We start from the raw sequence: 25,131 nt of genomic DNA, 5'->3' as shown, positions 1-25,131 counted from the left end.
GACCAGGATCTCGGTTGGAGTTTATCCGGGGTGAAAAACATCCCACCATTTTTAAAAAAATCAACTTTCCGAAATTTCGAACATTTTTATTTCTCGAGAAAATATATTCATCAATGAGTTCGCAAATTCGATTTTGAGACTGTGATTTCTCAAATTTCTCAACCGTTAAGCTCGAAAAAATCACAAACTCTGATTTATTATGACTGATGTTTTAATCTGAAGTAATGTGGAATACACTCATAATCATTTTGTTTCGGAAAAGTATCCGGAATTTTCTATAAAAACCAGGCCGATATATTTGATTTATCGTCTACTAATTACTACCCATGAATTTCGACAGAGTTGCACTCGTACCTGTCACGATTGTTCTTAAGTCAAGGAATGCTACACCGTCCCCTGGATTCCATTTTCCTTGGATTATGATCTGGGGAATGCTGTATTTGTATCCTCACATAATGTGGCCGAGGTACTGTAGTTTTCTTGTTTTTATTCTAAGTAGAACTTCTTTGGTATTTTTCAAATCATTTAAAGACGTCAACATATGTTGTTACCCTGTCAGTCCAAAGATGTTTTAATGGCACTGGGACAACTGGACGCCCGGACAAGTGAGCGCCGCACTGTCAAATGGAATAACATCAATTAACAAAATAAATAAACGTTCGTTACGATTTAATACGGAATGAAGACGTGGTTTTTGTAGGGAGTTTCTATCTGCTACTTAGTAGTTTTAATTGATTTTGCTCTTAATATAATTTCGCTTCATAATGTGGATCTAGGACGATTCGGCGCCCAGACAACTGGGCGTCGCTTTGCAATCGAATGAAATTCAAAAATAAATAAACTTTCTTGAATTATAGATACTTAAATAATATTAATCTAATATTATTATGTACTTATATTAAAATTATTATTTAATACTTGGTTGGAATTTAAATATTCACACGTAAATAATGATTTAATTATCCATATGTTTAAGTTCCAACGAAAAAAGAGTTCTTTTATTTTTATATAAAGCCTCAGGCATAATAATTCTCAATATTCAATACAAAACATTGTGTTAAGAGCGAAATGAATTAAAACTACTAAGTAGTAGATAGAAACTAATTAACCCAATTGTCCAATTTCGCCATGCGAATTGTCCATGGTGCCATTGTAGAATGATTTACCTATACCAGGCAGCATATTCCTCTTAAACGTACTTCCATGTTATCGGTCATCCACCAGGTTTTCTATCCATATTACAATATGATCTTATTAGATCGGACATGGTCAAATAAGAAGATAGGTTCAATGTCTTGAAACGTAGCATATTGGTGAATAAATATTATTATGTGATAATTATTGATATGTATGATATTTTTAACACTACAACCGGCCATGAAACCCAAAATCAGTAATAATATGGTGAAACAGTAGTATAGTAGTAGATACTAAGCTAGTTACATAAACTCCGAAGCTCCGGAAAACCTCATAAATATATTGTGACAACACCGGGATCGAGCTTTAAGCACTGGGGTGAAGGTCCAGTGTCTTACACACTGGACCACGACAGTTTCAGGTAGTTTGGATGGAGATCTTCATAAGTTTAGTGAAACTGAAAATGATAGAGTGTACGTACCCGAAAAACGAGTAAATATATACCTACATGATACGCTGAAAATTAAAAAAGAATATTCGAACAATATTTTAAGCCTATAAGGAAGATGAACGACAAAGCCTATATTGGTAATTATAGATTTAAAAAAATATTGAGAGCTCTGAATATAGGTAGTTTTTCCAATGTGGAAATCTTGTTGAATTGAATTGAACTCAGTCATCAGCAGCATCGGCGTATCCGGAAATTTGTACGTAAACAGTTCACCACAGGACAGTTATTCGTGCGCCGCAGTTCGTGAAACATGAGTTCGTGTAACATTTAATCAAATGACGAGTTCTTTGTTGAATATTTCACCGTGGAGTATATATATTCTTACGTATGCTACAATATGTGGAGATGTCTTTACTAGGTTAGGTTAGGGTTAATCTAATTTACCAGTACTATTTGCAAACTATCGCCGCATTTTGTAAGATACGTACAAATGTATTCCACGGTGAAATGTTTCATCACGTCTCGTGCGAAACTCATGTTTCACGTACTGCGGCGCACGAATAAGTGTCCCACGATGAACTGCATACGTACAACTTACATGTAACCCAGCATCGGGTGCAATATAGCCGTCTGGCAGATTCCTAAGTTTTTCTTGATTCCTCCCTCTCTGAGACAAATTTTCGTGACGTAAGCACTCGGAGATATTTTAATCGTCGCGTCTACGGCTAAACTGCCAGAGCGAACTACAATTTACTAAAATATATCATGTACATTGGTGAGCTAAACTAGACTATATTATACTTCGTCTTCTTTTGGTGCCGACTTCTAGTGAGTTGGTGACTAAAATGCAGTACGTCCAGTACGTCTCTTTATCTTGGGCCAGTCGTATCACATCAAGACATTGAGACACTGATGGGGTTTGCATAAAGAAGATAAGCTATTTCTGCATATGCTTCCTCCGCCCTTTACATTTCTTCCATAATATTATGCTAGATTAAATCATACTTGTCAATATGGTTTAAGTATATAGATTTTTCTTAGCTATCTATAAGTTTGGTGCGTTGGCTCATACCAAAACGTCCTCAGTAGTATGTATTTATATTATTGATATACAAATACCTAAAACTATCAAGTTTCCATTATTATTATTACAACGTTTTTATTAGGTCGTATTCTTGTTTATCCGGTGGTTGTTTATCAATTACAAATCTTGCAATCGATTTTTAACTAACTTCCCGACTAGCTAGGCATTTGAAACTTTTACAATATATCAGAATACGATGCCAATGCATTCTTTTAATACTTTTATTACAACGTTTTTATTAGGTCGTATTCTTGTTTGTCCGGTGGTTGTTTATCCAGTACAAATCTTGCAATCGATTGTTAACTAACTTCCCGACTAGCTAGACATTTGAAACTTTTAGAATATATCAGAATACGATGCCAATGCATTTTTTAAATACTTTTAGCCATCTTTAAGTAGAATTGAATTCATTTTCAGTTAATTCTGTTTTGCATGAAAAGTTATTTCGGAAGAAACCCGTAATCCAATCCACTATTATTGGTTGCTAGGGGTCTGGGGTCCTAGCAACTAAATTATTAATGTATACGTGCGTTACTATGGAAATCAATATGAATGTCAAAATGACATTTAAGTATTATTTCTATCAAGTTAGTCTAGTCAAGTTTATATGATTCAACAGAAAATTTAAAAACGTTGTAAGTATATAAAAAGCTCTTTTTATCTTGTATATATATTTTTAATTATTTGACGTTCTTCGAGAGCTTGAAATGGATCAAAACGCGCGGGAGCTCGTGAAATCATTGAGACTACCGCTCCGTCTCATGGAAACGTTAAAAATGGCTCTCTGGTTCGGGAATTACTATGAAAATCATTGCATTAATCATTTACATTTTATAATAACTTATAATTAACCATTTCTTTTAATCAACGAATAATTCACAAGATTTAAGAAGGTATCATTCTAATTATTTAACATACATAATTAGAATGGTACATTCTTAAATCTTGTGAATTATTCGTTGAATAAAAGAAATAGTTAATTGTAAATTATTAGCAAGTTCAAATAAGTTACATCATAAAAAATATTGGAGAAATCCACGACGTCGGTTAGTAATTGAAGTAATAGGTGTATACTTTGATTTAATAAACAAAAAACGGATTGTCAAAGTAGCTTGATTTAGAAGAACGCTGATGAGTGGGTATTAAAAAGGCCAATAGTTAAAATTTGTCGCAATTAGTACGTCACCTTGTAACATAGAGATAATGCGCGGGGGCGTAAACCCAGGAGATGCAGGGTTCGATTCCCTGCCGGGGTGGCTTACTTTTATAGTAAGTACATACATATGAATTATTATTTCACTGTTAACTGATATTATTCCGAAAAGATTAGTATCCGTGTTTACATCTTTACGAAAATAAGTAGAAATATTTTCACGGACACATTTTTAAAAGATATTCATTTATTGACACTAATTTACACACCTTAGATTTATAAATATTTTTTATAGTAGAGATTTTTATTTTCATTACATTTCTTATCAATTCAACGCTATATATAATATTATAACCTGTGGTGAATTTATCTTAAGCTTTAATTATAAATAAATTAAACGGTTTATAACCTACCATTGGTAGATATGTAAAAATCGATTATTATTTGTATGTTGCTCTCAATGACATTATTAATGGACGACTCACTCAGTACAGTAGCTAGCAAGTAAATTCAAACGTAACATTCGCACGTGCATAGGTAGACGTCACGCAATAACCATTATGCGATATCACTCATCGGGAATTTATAGCAATATCACCTTTATTGTAATGGCGTTAGAACAGTGTTTCTAGTATCAATGTTCGTTTGAGCGAACCCGTTCGAACCGAACCATTCGGCAAACCCGACAAGAAGCTTCGAGAATTTATAGCAATATCACATTTATTGTAATGGCGTTAGAACAGATTATGCCATTCGGCAGACCCGACAAAAAAGTGAGTGTCATTTTTTTTCCAGATGCTTCGTCCATATTAATGTCATTAGTTGTTCTTTATGAATTATTGTTAATTACGTTTGGAATTGAAATTTAAGGACCATCACCCTGTGGACTTTATGAATCTGCTAGTGACTCAAATCAGGGTTGCTTAACTCCCATAAAATATCGATTGTAATGGACCATCGATTATAAGACACATACCGAATTCATTTACAATTCAACAAAAAAAGGTAATAAATAACATGTGTCTTATAATTAAGGCATTACGGTATTTAATATAGGTATTATATGTTCATATCACTATTAGGTACGTTATATGTAATAAAATCATTTGAATCTACAAAATATATCCAAATATAATATCGGATATCCGAATTCCACTCACAATATTCAATATTATTAATTTGAATCAAAACAAAAATTAACATTATAGAAAATATTAACATTTCGTTATCCTTTTGGCACAAATGTAACTATTTTTGCATAATTATTTAATCAATTTAATATTATGCTTACTCTAAAAGCTTTAAACTCTGAACTACCCTAATATCAGGTCAATAGAACAAACGGGTGTAGTCTGTTTTGATTATTTAAATTATAATTTAATAATTTTTTGGTGTCTTATTAATTACCAACTTCGATTTTGGATTGAATATTAAAAATAAACACTTTTCATTGTTTATATTCTTCCTCCAACCCCTTCGTGAAAACACATTTTCTATTTGAAGCCATTGGTTTAATTGTTTAATATAAACATACACCTAATTACTAGTAAATAGTATACAGTACCTAGCAGTGGCAAAAGGTGGACGTAGGCTATTAAGATCGGACATAAATAGTGCACACTGCTTAATAAAAGCTAGCTATTCGATTCAACAGCCTTAGTATGAATTATAACTAGGTATACCCGCGTTGTATTAATTGTTATTGTAAATTGATATATGCCATAATAGTATTATATACATTTTGATCCAGTGACGAAGGCCGGAGGTGGGCTTTTAAGATCCGACATAAATAGTGTACACTAAACTTTGTCAGTCATACGTATTCGTTTTCATTGAACTTAGACTACATTGTGTCGATTCCTAGTATCTGTTAGTTTATAAAATTCAATTAAACCTTGCATAATCCAAGCCATAGTAGATAATAGTAAATAATTACAAGATAAAAAGAACTTTTTATATACCACGTTTTTAAATTTTCTGTTGAATTATATAAACTTGAAAATTCTATGTAAGTATTAATAATTTAGGACAAATAAGGTAATTGTCAACGAATCATTTTTTTGCTATTTTGCAACAAACAAACAAATATAAAATACTGAAATGTCATTTTGATTTCCATAGTAACGCACGTATATAGTCATAATTTAGTTGCTAGGACCACCCCCTTAGCAACCAATAATAATGGATTGGATTACGGATTTCTTCGAAATAACTTTTCATACAAAACAGAATTAACTGAAAATGAATTCAATTCTACTTAAAGTCTGAAAGTATTAAAAGAATGCATTGACATCGTGTTCTGATATATTCAAAAAGTTTCAAATGTCTAGCTAGTCGGGAAGTTAGAATACGAGCTAAGAAAAACGTGGTAAAATATTCGTTTATCTATAAAATATCTAAAATTATGCCATTAAACCATACTTACATAATTTTAGATATTTTATAAATATAAGAATATTTTTTATCGATTATGGTTTGGTTTGGGCAGGGTGTAATTAAATTTTAGAAATTAACCAGCACCATCTGCTAAATGTTTTATTAGTTCAATAAAAACAAACAAGTCTGACTGACTAAGTTTAGTGTGCACTATTCAGGTCGAATCTTAACAGCCTACCGTTCCCTTCGCCACGGTACTTAGTATCATGATATTTTATAATTTACATGATTTGTCTTGAAAATGAACCTCAATAAAACAAAATTATTAACGGTAATAAAAATAGCGGCACCAAACACCAACACAAGTGTAAATATTTAGGAATAAGGGTCGAATTGGAAGTGGATATAAAAAAACTATAATTGAGATCGCGAGGGGTGCGTTTCTTAAAATAAGACGCCTCTTTAGCAATCGACACCTTAACCTGGGACCTAGGTCTTGGATTGCGTATGATTCGTTGTTGTCTCAATCCTTTCCTATTGTATTCACCAGTAGTTCTCACCTTGAAATTTAACTGTGGCCGCACAATTGACATTGACAGTTCCATGGAAACGTCTGGTGGCCGCACCAAATTTCACTTTTGTTGTGATGAGTTGTGTGAAGCTCAATTCTATTTAAGTACTAAAAAAATGAATCAATTCTTTTATAAACAAGTCCATTTAATAAAAGACTTTTGAACATTTTAGTACATATCTATTTATTCAAAAATAATTCAAATGGAAATTCCTCAATACTGCTTTTTTCCAATGGGAGCCGCATGGCTGCTACTAAGTTTACGTCGGTCAACTGGCTTCGATATTTGTTTTTTTATGAAGTGCATTACACTGTATGATCTTTCACAGTATACAGTAGTATGAAAAATCGACAATATTAATAAAGCAATTGTTGCCAATCCTTTGAATTGACTTGATTCTTGGTCAACATATAACTTCGACTAATTTTTTTCAACTGTGGTATTATTAAAATGGTTTTTAAGTACTTGGATATGACTCATTTCCAATAACACATATTTAACATTAGCCCACATAATTAAATTAAATGCTGAAAATGATGTTGATGCCCGCAGCAATTCTCTGGTGGCCGCATGCTATGCATGACCCAGAGCCGCACATGAGAACGACTGGTATAGACCTTAAGCCAAGAGATGTCCTGGAGAGTTGAGGCTTTCGATATGTGGCTATAAAGACGCATCCTCAAAATGCGTTAGATGGACCGGGTGACAAATGTTGACATTCTCATTCGAATGGGAAAGGATCTAAAACTACAGTACCTCTTTCACATTATGAGAGGACAAACCTTAGACTATAGATACATGGACAAACGTACAGCATTCTTCAACGTGTTATACAAGGGAAAGTGTATGATGCCGCATTTCGTGGCTCCGTGATTGGTAATGCAGTTCTACCGAACTGTACCATAACATAATAATATGATAAGGCAAATATCGCCTGAATGGTGTTGGCCAATCTCCAAAATAGAAATAAATCTCAAGGCAGTAACAGATGTATGATTATTGATCAATGATCTTTATTTATTTATTATAAGAAAACAAAACATGGACATAACAAATCTAAAATCAAGACGTTCACAACATGAGATTTACATTATAACAAATATTACCCTCACAAGAAAGAAGAAGAGAATATGCATAATAAAAAAACATACCTACGTAAAATTGTATGCAGAAAAATAGAATTTCGAATAGAAAATACATAGCACGTCACTAAAAATGTCTACGTCTTTGGGGAGCACATTGACTAGTCTTGCACCCCTCGCTAATGGTGCCTGATAGGCTTGACGCGAGGATACGGTTCCGATCCAGAATAAATCATGGCTGCGACTATGTAGGTGATTGACAGGCGCATGTAAATTCAAATTCTTTATGACACCAACGCATCTATTGTATCGGCCGCTATCTAGGGTAGGAAAGTATCCAAGTATTAGCTCTTATTGTAACAATTACTGGTATCGGCTGCTATCGGCAGCTATCGAGGGTAGAGGGTATATTTCTGTATCGAAGTATTAACACTTTTGTTACAATAAGTGCTATGTTTTAACAGCACCTCTCTTGGATGTGATAAATTGTATAGTGAGATAGACAGTTTTGACAGTTCAGACGGCTAACTTATTGTAATTGTTACAATAAGTGTTAATATTTCGATACTCTCCTACCCTATTTAGCTGCCGTAAAGGCCGAAAGCAGTCTTGTGTATAGAATAGATGCGCAGGATTGAAAACCATCCCTCGCGATAACAGGCAAAAATGTTTCAAGATCAGAAGAGACCTACCTACGAGATTCAAGAGAGTGAAAAGTAAGCATGCCTTGTAGGGAGTAGGAAAGTGATCTAGTATCATTAATAAAACCATATTTCTCATAATTATTAGTTACCTATTTACAATATAATTATTATCACTAAAGTATTATTACCTATCACTTTATCAGGAAGCAATACTGGAAAATTAGTTCTAATTTTCAGTCAAAAAATGACTCCTCCACTATATAATTTATGTATTATTTTTTGCTACGCATCATATTTCGACACTCTGCAGTTAAGAAATAAAGAATTACGTATTGCGGCAATGACAAAGGTACGCATTTTAAAGGATGGGGGGAAGTATAGGATATATGGATATGTAAATTTTGCATGAAACAATATTAATTATTTCAATTTATAAATTCAGTTTATTGTAAAACTATTACCTCTATACATAATATTATTAATTATTATAATAATTATCTCCATCAAACGTCATATTATTTCAAAATGTATTCAGCGACTTTTAAATAGTCAAGTAAATATTATGTATATTAGGTATTGATTAGATATAATAAATATACAGAAAATACATAATGTATGCGATATTAACGGTACAAGTCGGTTATGTGGAATACAGCGGCAAACACATTTTGAAAATACCCGATATACTGGATTATTTGTTAGGATAACCTAACCTAACCTAAACTAACCCAAACTAAAAAATAATCTAGTATATCCGCTATTTTCAAAATGTGCTTGCTGCTGTATCCAGAATAAACGTATAGAACCCACATTATTAATTATTATAATTATCTCCATCAAACGTCATATTATATCAAAATGTATTATGCGACTTTTAAATAGTCAAGTAAATAATATTATGTATATTAGATTTTTTTTTTTTTTTTTCTAGATGCCTTTATGGATACCTCGCATTTACTATCGAGGTTTCTTAAGGACTTTGGCACGCAAACTACTCTACTTGATGCTAGTCAAATGAAAATTGTGCCGGCTGAGAGAATATGCCTTATTGATAACTGTTCTTCTACCCGCATCGGGTATTGCTAATTTGAATTCGGCTAGGGCCTATGATACCGCCTTGCAAAAACCCTGGAAAATTCTTAGTAGCGCAAGGCGGAGGTGATTCTGATGAATATTTTGTCGTATTCATTAGGAACTGAGGACTGCGATTTGTAGTCGAGTTTTTTCCCGTGGTAAAAGAAATGTCGCATTGGACTAATGTTCTAAGTATATGCTTATCCTATCTTATATGATTGCAGTCACTGGATCTGAAAGGCATGAATCATCTTTACATGTCACCATTTATTATTTTTATTCTTTTTATTACATCAATACAGAAATTAAAAAGGGCATCTCTTCCGGCCTCGTTTGCCATGGTCCCCGGAAGGTCTCGAATGTCCGCATCTGCCATCTGTAATAAAAAGTTCAGGTTGTACTGCTCCTTGCTAAAGATTTGACAATCTAGGAGTAAATGTAAGACGTCCTGGTCGCTTCCGTCGTCGCATGGACACTTTCCATCAGATGTTATTTTAAACAGGTGCAGGTATGCTCGCATGACTCCGTGACCTGTAAGAATCTGAGTCATCTCAAAACACAGTCCCTTATGCACCCTGACGTCTCGTGCTGCTAAAATTGAAGGTAAAAACTTTCGGGTCAACTCCCCTGTCGATGAGTTTATGTATCGTGAGTTCCATTCGTTTTTCACCATGTCTGAAATTGTAATTTTCGCGTAGCTCAGAGGAAATTTGTCATAAGCTACCGCGGTCTTGGGTTCAGAGGCACCATGCCGAGCCAATTTGTCAGCTCTTTCATTTCCTTCTATCCCGGTGTGTCCCCTTATCCACTTGAAGTGCATCTCGGGGTGGCGCCGTCTCAGTAGAGCGGACTCGCTGTGAATAGAAAAGACAATCGGATTAGTAGACAACGGATTTCCAATTGCTTGGATTGAGCTTTTGGAGTCCGAATAAATACAAATACTATGGTTTTCGGTGAGCTTTCGCTGAATTGGATCTGAGCCTGCCCACTCCAGAGCGCATTGGATGGCATAGAGTTCGGCCTGCATTACCGTACAATAGCTGGCAAGGCGGTACTTACGAGCCGCTATCTCACTGCCATTAATGTATGCCACAAACCCTGCACCAGTACCGCCATCAATTTTGCTCCCATCCGTGAAAATCGGCATGTTATTGCATTCGTTGCTTTCCAACGTTGCAGGATAAGAAACCACTTCAGAAAATAGTCTAGCCGGGTGTGGCAGCCTTCTATAGTCCACCGGTTTTTCGTAAAGCCTGTCGTCAGGCAGAAAACCTGCGAGGCCCTCCTCGCCCTTCTTAGCTCTGTAAATGAGAGCGATTTGTTTTAAACGTAAATCTAGAGGCATAAGTCCTGCTAGAGCTTGCGTTGAATTGAGCGAAGCCGTTCGGTAAGCTCTGCATATTCGTATCGCTAGTGCTCGCTGAACCGTATTGAGTTTTTTTGCTATGTTTTGATCAGATATTGATTAGATATACGGAAAGTACAAATATGTATGCGATATAAACTAATATAATATGTCTAACGCGTCGTTTAGGGGTGAATTTTCGTCGATCATATCATAAGAAAGCCGTTGAGAATTGAGTAGTGAAATGTAAAAAGCTCTCAGTTATAATACAATATGATTTCATTGTATTTTTAAAGGGGATGAATATTTTCATTTCCCTAACCTGCATATGTGGAAGTAGTTTTCAAATTAACCATGAGAAAACCCGCATGACCTCATCGTATCGCTTGATTCCTGCTGCAGGAGTGTGGGAAATATATGTGAATCTCTGCACTTTAAACTGAGGCGTAGTTCCCCTTATCATCACGTCGTGTAGTAGGCTCTTTGTACAGTGGGAGAATAGTTTGACGATGATTTCAGTGAGTGCCCAAAAGAAGACGAAAACTCGTCATATTAACGAATGGAAAAATGAGTAGTATTTTCTTTGTGGTGGTGACATAAAAGCAGTGACGTTCCGTTGGGTATGCAGGCCATGCGTTGCTTAGGGGTGGTAAATGAGTGGACGAATACGATTATTACAACTTTCGAAAGCAGTCGTAGACGATTCAGTTAATTCTTTAGAAAGTATCATAGTGCCCCGGGTCGCAAAAAACGACTCAAATAGAATAGTATAAAACATAAATTCATCATAATTTTTATTTATTATATATATTTATAACTTAGGAGTTATTACTAACCCTGTCATGCTCTTGCATGAGAGTGTAGGCCAAGCACAAAATCACGCCACTTACCTCGGTCCATCGCCAAATTTCGCGCCTTCTACCATGTGAAACCTGGGCGCTGCAGGATATGGAAGGACAGGCGACTTTGATGGAGTCCTTAATACTTTGCCACATGGGTACCTACGGAGTTTCACATTCTCTGACGACATCCATAGCAGTCATAGCACAATATGTCAAAGCGACATGAAGCATCTCATTACGTCAATTACTTAAGACTGATGTATCGGCGCATGAACTCAAGTATTTGTAACGTGGTCGTACAAGTTAATACATCGATTCTCAATGCTCAAAGCACAAGTAGCACACACGCATTGAACACGTGTCATTCTGATCTTCACAGAATACGCTGGTGACTCTTAAATTATGCTGAATACTTCATACTTAATAAGATAATAAGTAACCAGTTATAATATCGCAAATAGAAAATTATAATACGTATGTTCCATATTTCACACACTTCCCCTATCCTGAAACAAAAGTAACATTGTGTGGCATGTTTCGTCAGATTATACTCATATTTTAATATACTTTATTAGTTTATTACACTCTTGTTAAGCCTAGTCTAAACCAACCTCCATTGACACATTATCAATATTATCATCATCATTCGTGGGGTAACCGGACAGAACAGAACGTGATAAAACAGAACATGAAAAAACAGAACAGTGACAAAACAGAATAGCCAGGGGGAAAATAAAACATTAATTTTTGTCGTACTTATCTATTTATTAATTAAATGCGTATACAACTTAAGTTTATGAACGAAATATATTATAAATATTTAATATATTATTATAACTACTGCATGTTGGCCATTCGGCGTAAAAACCTCAATAATTTCCATACCTTTTTTGGTATTATTCAGCAAGCTCTATGTCTCGCCTAATCCATCTAATAGATTCAAAATGCTTGGTTAAGTCGTTGTGAAAACCTTCACGACAATTTGTAGTCTTAGGACATCTTACAGCAGCAGCCTCAAAATAATTCCATGTCCTAATTGAAAATATAGATTGTCTTCCTATTTTTTATCTGTACAGTATTATTAAAATCATTATTTTATTCTACCTAGTCACCCAAGGATTTTGAACATATTATATAGATGTTATATTATATTAGATAGCTGCTAGACATGGACCCTCAACACGAAAGATGTCCAAAGGCTAAGAGTCGCACAGCCAGGCATGGATAGGTGTATGTTGGGCATCACGTGAAAGTGACCGTAAGAGAAATGAATGGGTTAGGAAGAAGACAGGAGTACGCGATGTAATAGACGTTGCCAAACAGCTGAAATGGAGATGGGCGAGGCACATTGCTCGTCGAAAGGACGGCCGCTGGACAAATGCCGTCATCCAGTGGTACCCAAGGGGCACGAAACGGCCACAGGGTCGCCCTAAAAGCCGCTGGATTGACGGACTGGTAAAGTTCGGCGGAAATACGTGGCAGCGAATGACACAGAATGACGAGAGAGTTGGAAGAAGCTTGGGGAGGCCTTCATCCAGCAGTGGATTGATCTCGGCTGATGATGATGATGACATATATTAAGACGAGATGTACCTAGCTAGCCGGCAACACCGAGTTGAGTCCCATTTAATTTAGGCATTGGCAAGGTGTGGTTATGTTTGCGGAAAAATACTGTTTCATCAGAAGTAGTAACACGTCTTGTAGAATGATGTTTTGATTAAAGCACGCAAATTTCCAAACTAAACATAACATGCGTTGAGTTTTAAACAAATTATTATACACGTGCCAAGCACGGAGGATAGCTTGATTGAAAATGTAGCAAGTTTTAGTTTGCCAATTGCTTTGACTGGCATAGCCGTGAGACGAATCGACCGTTATGAAAAAAAACAATACAATTACATATTCCTCCGACGTTCTTATTATCAGAATAGCGTACATTTTAAGGGCATACAAGTTTGATACGGTCGACAGTATCATACACCTTGGTTCTCTTGTAACTCGACATAATGATATTACAGAAGAATTCAACAAGAGACTCATATCTGCGAATAAATGCTACTTTGGCCTGTTAAGGGGGTACATGCTCGTCGAAGGTCAAAATTGAGTTTTTATTGTATTTTCAAACCATGATCCTGGACACTCCTTAAACGTTGTAGATAATCTATTTGTATAATTTTGAAGCCTTATTATCCTTTATAGTTATTTTAAACATTTGATGACTGCATAAACTATTTTTGTTACATAAAATAGTATTTTTTTAAACCTCTCGCTCTAATGTTTTAGAATATAGTCATATTTCGCTACATAACTGTGCAGTGGTGTTAAAATTTTTTACATTTATTAATTTTTAAACGCATTTATAAAACCATTAGTATAATTTATTACGAGATAATTTTTGTAAAATATTCACGATAAAAAATTATATTGATAATCTCTGTGATCCCAAATTTGACAAGAATTAGGCATTTTATTATTCAAAAAATCGGCAAGATTAACACATTTGAAGATGATTCTAAAGATACTTATTATAAGCTATGTCTTTGACCATTCAAGTGTGATAAAGATCTTATGAATAATGATAAGCCGTATGTTGTAGCGTAACCACTAGGGAATGACAAAAGAAATGGCGTATTTCAAAAAAACACTACCTTATTCTTAGGTCAATAATTATTATAAAGCAATCATTATTCATAAAATGTTTATCACACTTGAATGGTCAAAGACATAGCTTATAATAAGTATCTTTAGAATCATCTTCAAATGTGTTAATCTTGCCGATTTTTTGAATAATAAAATGCCTAATTCTTGTCAAATTTGGGATCACAGAGATTATCAACATAATTTTTTATCGTGAATATTTTACAAAAATTATCTCGTAATAAATTATACTAATGGTTTTATAAATGCGTTTAAAAATTAATAAATGTAAAAAATCTTAAAACCACTGCACAGTTATGTACCGAAATATGACTATATTCTAAAACATTAGTGCGAGAGGTTTAAAAGAATACTATTTTATGTAACAAAAATAGTTTATGCAGTCATCAAATGTTTAAAATAACTATAAAGGATAATAAGGCTTCAAAATTATATAAATAGATTATCTACAACATTTAAGGAGTGTCCAGGATCATGGTTTGAAAATACAATAAAAACTCAATTTCGACCTACGACGAGCACGTGGGCCGTTAAGACATTTTAAAAACCGCATACTATCTCGCCGAACTAAAAGTACTCTTTACAAGACACTTTTGTAAAGCCAGTGCTCACCTACGCTACGGATACCTGGACATTAACTCTGCGAAATGAACGAGCCCTGAACATTTGGAGGAGAAGATATAATTCTGAGCTCTACGGGCTGTACGAAGATTGCAGCGCAGTTCAATCAATTAAGATTGGGAGACTGCGATGGCTAGGTCATGTGCACCGTATGAATGACAATGAACCGGCAAAGAGAGTGATGTCCAACAATCCAATAGGGCGTAGAAGAAGAGGCAGGCCAAAGATTCGCCGGTTGGATGGAGCTGTCAGTGACTGCCGTATTCTGGGGGTACCGAATTGGAAAGCGGCCACACTGGATAGGGACAGGTGGAGGGAGCTGTTGGAGGAGGCCAGGACCCACACCGGGTTGTCGTGCCCCTGATGATGATGATGATGTAAATTTCAAGGCTTACTATTTCGTAGCATTTCTGTATAAAAACACTCGATCTGTCTATTTACTACATAATATATAATACGCGCATTATTATGTAGCGGCAAAAGAATACGAAAATACCTACCTACATAGATTATTAATTGCTGGTTTATATAATATACATATAATAATCATTTAGACAAGGCTTTATGAATACTCAGATTAGTTGTTAAGTTATGATGTGTTATGAAATTTCTAACAATGGACCTACAGAAACGTCGAAAACCATGCAAGGCTAATCATTAATCAACAATCCTCGAAGGGTATTGGTTTTAGGAACAATTAAAGTGGATAAATTATTTCCCAAAATAAAATTGTTTAAAAACCGAGTTGCCTAACCTTTCCGGCGAGAGGCATGGGACCATTTTTTTTAAATACTCTCTTTCGTTGTACATTGGCCCGACAACATAATATGGGTCTTGGCGCCGTCCAACTACGCGCGTTCGGAGGAGCGTTGAGCGGAGCGCACAACTCAAACGTATAACCGTGTGTGAAAATGTTCGTAGTCAATGTCTTTTTTTGGTTATACATTTATACGTTTGAGTCGTGCGCGCCGCTCGACGCTCCGCCAAACGCGCCTACAGCGTAATCCAGCGTAACAACCAGTAAAAGGGTATCTTATATTTTTATTCACAACATTTTCTTTACTACATTTCGTATACCTAGGTCGCGCAATGAAAGTTGAGGCGAACACCGATACGAAAGATGTGTGTATTGGTGCATTTCTGAAGCAACGGGCATTGCACACGCTACGAAAAACAGCCGTTTGTCTTGCTTACGCCTACTTATTGCGCTTATAACGGAAGAGAACAACATGCGTAGGTATACGTTGATGTCGATTTAAAAATTTGAAACATTCTGTTTGTTAACAATGCGTATGTGTGAGTATTGCTTAGCCTCAACTCTTGTTAACACATCTATACGTAGAATTATATATAAGTATTTACTTAAAAAACGCAAATTTATCACTGCAATTGAATTGTATACTTAGTGTTATTATAATTGCCAAGTTTTTCCAAGATAAGTATGAAAATATATTACTTAGGTAGGTAATAAACATTCATAATTTGAAAATATATCTAGCATATACACACTAGAAAAAATCTTTTGGTAGAAAAAAATATGACACCCGACGAGAATTTAATTGTACCGCTGGATTTCCAGGATAATCTAGCTAGCGGATATAGGCTCAAGTCCCGCCGGCTGTCGTATCTTTTTCTACCAATAGACTTCTTCTAGTGTGTATATTATGCATGAGATGTTTTCATATTATGTATGTTCAATATAGGTATTAGGTACCTAGTTAGGAAAATAATTTTAAGCTTTTTCTATTTTCCGTTTTTTGTTCTGAATGGTCGAGAACTGTTGGATTGTTGTACGCAGGCCGTATGGCCCTACCCCATGGCTGAGGGATGACGGGCTGACAGGGCTCTAGTCCGGGGACCCGGCGTTGTGGATTGAACAGTTAATTGAGATAAACACACCACAAATTTGCTCTAATATTTAAAAAAACGCCTGCGGCGCTGTTTTACTTTAAAACTTATTATTTCAAAATATGTGTCTGTGCAATGGAATTTTATTTTATAATTATTTCTAGTGTGTTTTCTGATTAATAATAATTGCTATTTATCAAAAATGCGAAGGGTCACAATATGTTACTTGGTTACTACAAAAAAGGGTCGTTATTAGTAAGTACTTCATAATAATGATGTTGAGAGCTGAATAATTCAAGTGGATTTATTTTAAAATAGAAAAAATCGCCCTGTGGAACCCTGAGGTATCGTGGAATACTATTCAGGAAACACTGGTGTAGGAAATCACTTTGCCCCATAGACTATAGGCTTTGCCCTTAACGGCCTTAACCTTAGCGATAATTAGTGGGAGGCCCGCTACTGTATATGGGGGCCATGCCCTGCCCACAATCTTCTTCACCTTCGTGGCGTAAAAAAATTGGAGCCACCATTTCACCTTACGGCAGTGGTTTCCAAACTTTATGTTACTACGCCTCCCTTTTAAAAAAATCTAATCTTGGCGCTTCCCCCCCCCCCCTTTGTTTCATTAAATAATACAGACACCTTTTTAAATAGCCAGAAATGTACCTACTATTTAATACAACAAAGAAAAAAAACTTAATTAAGTACTATAAGTATAAAAATAAACAAGATTTCACTAAGTAGGTAAGTAACACGGGAGTTATCATTTAAGTACTTATAGCAAACATCATATACCTAGGTATCACATCAAATTGCAATGCACAACTACATATTTAATATATTTAATAGTTTTGAAACAAAGTAGCGCCGCGGGCGACTTTTTTTGAAGTACTTATTGGATTAAATTTGTGATGTCTGTTATGCCCGGGCCCCATGCTATTTATAAACTATACATTTGCAAACTGCAAACCTGTGGCTACATTTGTGTTAAACTTTTGGCGCCCCAGCTTGGAAATCGCTGCCTTACGGTTATCAAGAGAACCCAAACCAAGCGCATTGTTTAGTGATATGGATATCACCCACTAATAACTCATAAATGCTCTTATTCGCTTTTTTCTGGGCAACAGTTTTAGTAGCCACCTATACCGTATTTCAGGGTTTCCCAAACTGTGTTCCGCCGAACCTGAATAGGTGTTCCGCGACCATTTGGAAAGGTTTTATACACTGCAACACATTTAAATATCTTCTACTAAGTAGAAGTAAAATAAGTAAAACTAAAATAATTAAAGAATCTACTTACTTCATATTGAAAGACGAGTGATGATCAATCTCCACTGATGTTTATAACGCCAAGTATCTATATAGGTCATGGCTCCCACAAGGGGGGGCTAACAGGCCTCTAGCCTGGGGGCCAGGGCTTACGGGGGGGGGAGCTGGCGTCAGAGATCGACCAGCCAAGTGAGATAAACACACATCGCAAACATGCACTAATAGTAAAAAAATGCAAGCATGCTAACATTTAATAATATGTGGTTTTACCATACTTACAATTTTTGATTATTGTTGATATTTGACATGTCCATAATTGTGCATATCAACATTAAAGTGGGTGTATTAAAAATACAAAAAATCGCTAAAAATACCCTTAATTTTACCTCGAACACCATTTGGAATTTGCAATTGTAGATCGTCACATTGCCACAAGATCGTAGCCTGGGGACTCGCTTCGGGATGTAGGGGACAAGATCTAGGTACAGACGGAGGACCATATTTTCTCACACCGTGCGCACGAAAAAGATAATATGGTATATGTATTGTCTTTAACACTGTTAATTCATACAAAAATTTTCATGCAAAACAGTTAATTTTGTTTTGTATGAAAAGTTCTATGTTTTAACAGCACCTCTCTTGCGTGCGCTAAATTTTAGAGCGAGATAGACAGTTTTGACTATTTAGACGGCTAACTTATTGTAACAATTATAATAGGTAGGTACTTCGATACAAACATAAAAAACTACCCTCAATAGTTTCCGATAGCAGTCGTGTGTATATAATAGGATGCACAGCTATTGCATTCAGAGTAACTGGCACAACGATCGAAATTCACAAGTCGCGATCAAAGTAGACCAATCAGGGAACACAGAATTTAATATAAGTATCTATATATTATATAATATACGAATGTATAATTATGATAAGAATGAATATTGTATTTTAACATTGTATCTAGTTATTACGGATTACTGATTACAACGGGAATCTTTAATGTTTCTCCGTGCCGGTGGGCCGCCAGGGGCCTTATGTTATAACTTGCAAGTTTTTAGTCGTCCGCTCGACATGACGTCATATGACATCATTGTGACGTACTACCGGAGTGATAATAGCATTCGAGAATATAACGCTACTAAAATAGTGGCGTTATCCATTGTCCCCATACACAAATAGGTGTTTCAGCATAATAATATCTATGGTGAGCCGTGTGCGTTGGACGGCTTGCCTCGAGCGTGTATTGGCTGACGTCACAATTACGTCATGTCGTCGGGTGACTTTATATCACTAGTTAGAACATAGGGCTGCTGATGGAAAACACCGTTGTCTCCACATTATTTTCCAACCATAGATGTATTAAAAGTACAGATAGGCAACGATTTGGCTTCCTCATACAACTGAATGAAGCATGCCGACAACAGCCGATAACTCACGAGAAATGGCGACGCGATAAAAAAAAATGCAGGGCATCACGGAGGATTTACTTTGATCTTTATAACGTACCCATATAATACAATGTTAACCTGGAAATTTTGCCGCAAATTGATTACCAACCTGTTTCACCATACTTTTTCACCATACTTGCCGGCTTCACCATACTTTCATATACAATGCTGCCTCTAGTTTCCAACAGTGAGCTTTTAGGATCTACAATTCTACAATAAGGTTCTATAAAACGTATATCGAATGTTTGACAGGGTAGATATATGTAATTAACTGTTGAGTTCAGAAACTGGCCCCGAGCCCGATTTTCAATCTGCCAAATCGGTATTATGCAGGCCTCTTACATACAGGCGCTTGTAAAAACAAAAGCTTACAAAAAACGAAATGCCTACCAATAATTCAGTATTATACTCTTTTCCCAACTAATAAATCAGTAACACTCTTTCAATTTCTTTTTTAAATACCTAGTTCAAACCTTAGTTCAAGGATCTAGTGACAAAAGTTGAAGCCACCAGTGGCGTGCTGTATTTCTGTATCCCATATACTTAAAATCATAATTGCCGCGTAAAACACGAAAGCCGTATTTAACCGTTTTGCTAACCGAAAAGAGGTAGCTAATCAACTTGAACAGTTGAATAACGAAGAACTATATATTATATGAGGGACACCAATTAATTAATGTCTATAATACAGATACACGTATCTACTTGATGAAATTGTTCGCAGAACAAAACTTCTTTCTTTCGACCATGTCCGATCCGAATAGGATCATATGGGCCTCCACGGAATGGAGATTTTTATTAAGTAACAGATTTTATTTTTACGAGAAATGGATGTCAGCCACTTGCTCAACCTGTTAGGTCCATACTCTGATACACAAATTGAAAAACAATATGTGTACTTGCCAGACCCAGGATTCGAACCTGGGACCCTCGACACTATAGACCGGCGCTTAAGCCACGCGGCCATTGTGGGTGAACAAACATGGCTGATAATTCCTTCAAACGTGACCTTATATTGTGTCCAAAACTCAAACTGTACAACCAGTGTGTATTTTCCGTAATAATGTACCTACCTATTATGTGTGTAAAACATGAACTAAAAGAGAGATTCATAAATTTGGAGTAGCATAGCCTTCATGGTGAACATATTGCGTAAGAAAAATTGGAATGATTGGATTGGTCGAAATGACAGCTAAAAGACAAAACCATTGTTCCAACTGTCAAATTATCGATTTTGAGAACAGATGTCGTTACTTATTATATCCTAAGCCAGACTATGATGGTAGGTATAGGTCGCGCAATGAAAGTTGAGGCGAACACAGATACGAAAGATTGTGTGTATTGGTGCATTTCTGAGGCAACAGGCATTGCATAACGTCTACGAGAAACAGTCTTTTGTCTTGCTTACGCCTACTTATTGCGCTTATAGCAAAAAGAGGACAACATGCACATATGTCGATTTAAAAATTAAACATCCTGATTGTAAACAATGCGTTTGTGTGAGTTTTGCGTCGCCTCAACTCTTGTTAACACGTCTATAACACTCCATAATATGTTTATTAAGTAACTTCATCAGTAAATTACCATGTTTCATATACCACTTCGGATGGAAAACACATGTAAATAGAAACTGTGAAACAGGCAGGTTTGACCATATCTGAGCGAATTTGTTTACTGTTTCATCGGCAGTGGTCTTGTGAAATGTTGTTTCTATTAAATCGCGCAATTTCTATGATTTGTGACAGTAGTGTTGGCGAGTGTAAAACGTTGAGTTTCCAACAAAAGATTTCTGTTCATACGTTTGAGTGATGGCGAAGTTTAAGAGCTTACATAAGTGAAACGGCAAATACCTACTTTTCAACAGTAGGTGGAACGAAATTTCGCAGTCGTCGCGAATCAGAGACTGATAATAGAGGTGTGAGCACGTTAATTTGTTTTGTGATGGCGTCGGAGGAATATATTCTTAAATCGTGTAAAGATGAATAAAAAACGTTCCGCATGTACTTAAACATGTCAATGAATATACGATTATTATTACGAATATAATAATAAACATAACATTAAAAGGACGTATGTTGAATTTTTATGACAAATTATATTTCGTTCGGCTCGCGCCATTTGTACAATCCGCGCATCGCCTAGTCACGATTTTTTTAGACCATGCCTCAGCTGAAGTATATTATAGCCTTTCATTAGTTTTAGCGGATATATTATTATGGATTATACATTACGATATCGATTTTCAGATGTTCTTCCATCTTTCTTGAAGTCTGTTAGAGAATCATAATAATTAAGCAATACACATAATTTAGTAAATTAATACCTATTCCTCTTTGATAACATTGCAATATTTTAATATATTTTGTGGTTGTTATTTGCAGGTCATGGCAAGAGGGAGACGAAGAGGCGGTGGATACGGTCAAAGGTGTACTCCAGTGTCGCTAGATTCCTACAGTTTGGACAATGTGTCTGGCGGAGGATCAGCCCGGCGAAAAGCAAGAAGACCTTCAAAACGATCTTACGGAAACCCTGCATATGATGAATCTGTAAGAATATTTATATTGAAATAATGAATCGGGTAAATATACTACAAGCTACATATCGATGGTATAATGTTAATACCCCGTATCTGACCGAGTTGACGAAAATGTCCCTTTGATGTAGGTAGCTGTACTTACCAACTAAAAAGAACAAAAATACTGCCATCGACTGCGAAATTCCTGTACCTATCTGTAGTTATTTAAAAAAAATGATACAGCCATTTTAGTAATTTCCCGTATCTTAACATTGCAGGAATAAGCCTGTAATATCCCGTATCTTGCCTCTAAGCTGTCAAGCGTGTTGCATGATGTGTGTTGAATTCAGCTTCAAAATATCATTTTCGAATTATTTAAAATAACAGTAAGTAATATAACAAATTTGTATGTTAGGTCATCGATATACCTACCAAGAAGCTAGCGGATTGGGTGTATTTCCTGTAGCCGTTATAAAATATCAGTTAAATAATGCGTAGGTAGTTAGAAAAATATATTTTCTCCTCAGACGGCGCCACTGACGGGCGCTTACAATCAGGGTTGTCAACTTTTAATTTCACAATATGTAATGAGAAAGTAATCTATACTGTTTTAAGACTGGTCTGTTCTAGAACAGTTCATAGATTTGTTATTTAGTTGCTAGGTACGTAGTCGGCATTATTATTTCCAGCTTTTAATTAAATTCCGGACATTCTTCTAAAGAGAGACAATAACTAAATATACTTACCTGTAATCTTCTTCTATCGGTGCCGTTTTCTATCGAAGGTTGGATGGTAAATTGGAGTTACCATCGCCTTGAACATTGAGCTACTTGCGGGGTTTGAGTAGCCAAAACGATATTATTCTTATTAAGCTCTCTCATTGCATAATGTCAAAAAGTTCCATGATGAAAGTAACATGATTTCGAAGAGCGCTGAGTGGTAGGTATTTAATAGCCAATAGCTTAAATATTGTCGTCATTAGTATGTCTTCCGTAGCATAATGGCTGAATGCGACGAGTTTGGGGCGTTTACCCGTTGGAGATGCCGGTTCGATTCCCGACCGGTTGGCTTACTTTTTTCAAAAAAAAAAGTTTTTTCTATTGGTTGTGATATACTCTCTCAGTTAGTGTTTTTCTAAATTATATAATGTTCAAAAAGTTCATTAAAGCACCAATCTGAGGTGAAAGATCTTACCATAATTTTTGACTGTTCGTTATCTTTTCACTCGCATAAAACATAAAGCTTCCAGGATGCATCATACGATAAGCCAAACCATTCAAGAATACAAATGTCATACGTACACTTCGTTAGTGCGTAGTATTAATTCCTGAATATGGGTCTATAATCAGGAGTCCTTATGAAGATTCTTACAAGTTTATTCTAGAGCGCGTCTAGAAGATATTTCTTCGATGTCTTTATTGACATATGACTATTTTCCTTTCGATAATTCGTCAAACGATTACTTTCCGACTGCCTTTCTACAAGGCATGCTCACTTTTCACTCTCTTGTATCTCGTAGGTCACTTCTACTCTTGGCACATGTGTGCCTGCTATCACGAGAGATGGTTTCCAATCATGGCGTCCGAAAGAATTTAAATTTATATACGTCTGTCACAATTACAGGCATGGTCGCAGTCACGACCTATTCTGGGTTATAACCGTTTCCTCGAGTCAAGCCTAGCAGGCACCATTAGCGAGGGGTGCAAGAACTAGTCAATCCCTAAAGACATTTTCAGTGATGTGCTGTGCATTTTGTTTTTGAAACTTTATTATACTGTCTTTGTCTGTCATGTTTTTTTTTATTTTTGCTTCTTCCCTCTTGTGATGGTAATATTTGTTATGAACCTCATGTTGTGAACGTTCTGAATTTCGATTTGTTATATCTACAATGTTTTGTTTTCTTAAATAAATAAATAAATAATTCTCATTGCGGAAAATATGGCTGAAGTAGGTTTGCAGTCTTTCTGCGTTTGATGGTATCTTGGCTTGTTACTAGCTTGTCTCAACATCTTCATTAATATAATGATCAGCCCAGAAACGGCCAGAAACCCACAAATCTTCATCGTACGCAAATACAGTCACGTCTTGAAATCTTCCACACTCTATTTTTCTATTGGATTGTTCCTTTAACGTCCTTGTAATAACTTACTGACGATAATTCACAAAATTAATAGGTATAACCAGTTATGGAATGGGTGATAGTGTGACAGACAGTATATATATATATCGTATTCTTATTCGATATTGCTTTTCAGGGGGCCACATCGCATCCGATGCAGTTTGCTGCTCTTGCTAACTTTGCACTGGACCAGGACTCCATTGTGAATGAATTCAATGAGATTCCGACTATCACAACAAGGGCTGATGAGGTTCCACCAGGATGCGAATCAAAGAACCGGTATTCCAACGTCATCCCTCTTCCAGAAACACGCGTTTCACTAAAACCGGTACCCGGCGATGAGACGTCAGAATATATAAACGCCAATTACGTCAGGGTAAGTTTCTTAGGTCTAGGTATTTGAGAATACAATTAATGTGAACTCAGTTTTTTATTACCCACATATATATACCTTTCACAGAGATATCCTCCTAGCAGACTTTTTTTTACATAATATGAACAAATAGTTCCTTTGTACTATCAGAGAATAGAATGAACAAAATGCCTACAATCTGTGTTTGTCAATGAACAAAACATTTTCCACCATTTTTTAATGTCAAATTGTGAGTTTTAAGCTTTTGAGATTTCTCATAAGGGCGGCCATCTTCCTTGAGGCCTATCTCCATAAACTTTTATTTACTATAATACTTCCCAACCTCAATGTCTGAGTGTTGTTTGTGTGGTTGTTGCACTTATACATATTATAAACTACACTACTGTTTAACTACACTATAATCATTGGGCTCCATGGCGTGTAATATAATATTCCAATATTCCACCAGGACTATTTTTATTCACTCAGATTTTGCATTTGGCATCTTCAGACTGTATCTGAATTATGGTAAATATTATACAAC

The 25,131-nt window shown here is 35.7% G+C and overlaps 1 protein-coding gene across 1 annotated transcript in view; it reads left to right on the top strand.

Annotated features, from left to right (window-relative positions):
- LOC147072903 (uncharacterized) overlaps nt 1-25,131 on the top strand; it is a 206,490-nt gene that overhangs the window by 171,800 nt on the left and 9,559 nt on the right. The window contains exons 6-7 of the mRNA XM_085945872.1: nt 21,983-22,147; nt 24,372-24,611. Of these exons, the coding sequence (XP_085801998.1) occupies nt 21,983-22,147; nt 24,372-24,611 (405 nt within the window). The remainder of the gene's footprint in view (nt 1-21,982; nt 22,148-24,371; nt 24,612-25,131) is intronic.

This window comes from Rhyacophila brunnea, unplaced genomic scaffold, assembly GCF_057557595.1.
Source record: "Rhyacophila brunnea isolate RB1 unplaced genomic scaffold, BYU_Rbru_1.0 scaffold_19, whole genome shotgun sequence".
Taxonomy (NCBI): Eukaryota; Metazoa; Arthropoda; class Insecta; order Trichoptera; family Rhyacophilidae; genus Rhyacophila; species Rhyacophila brunnea.
The sequence above is the reverse complement of the archived record's forward strand: the minus strand, read 5'-3'. Positions and strand labels throughout refer to the sequence as shown.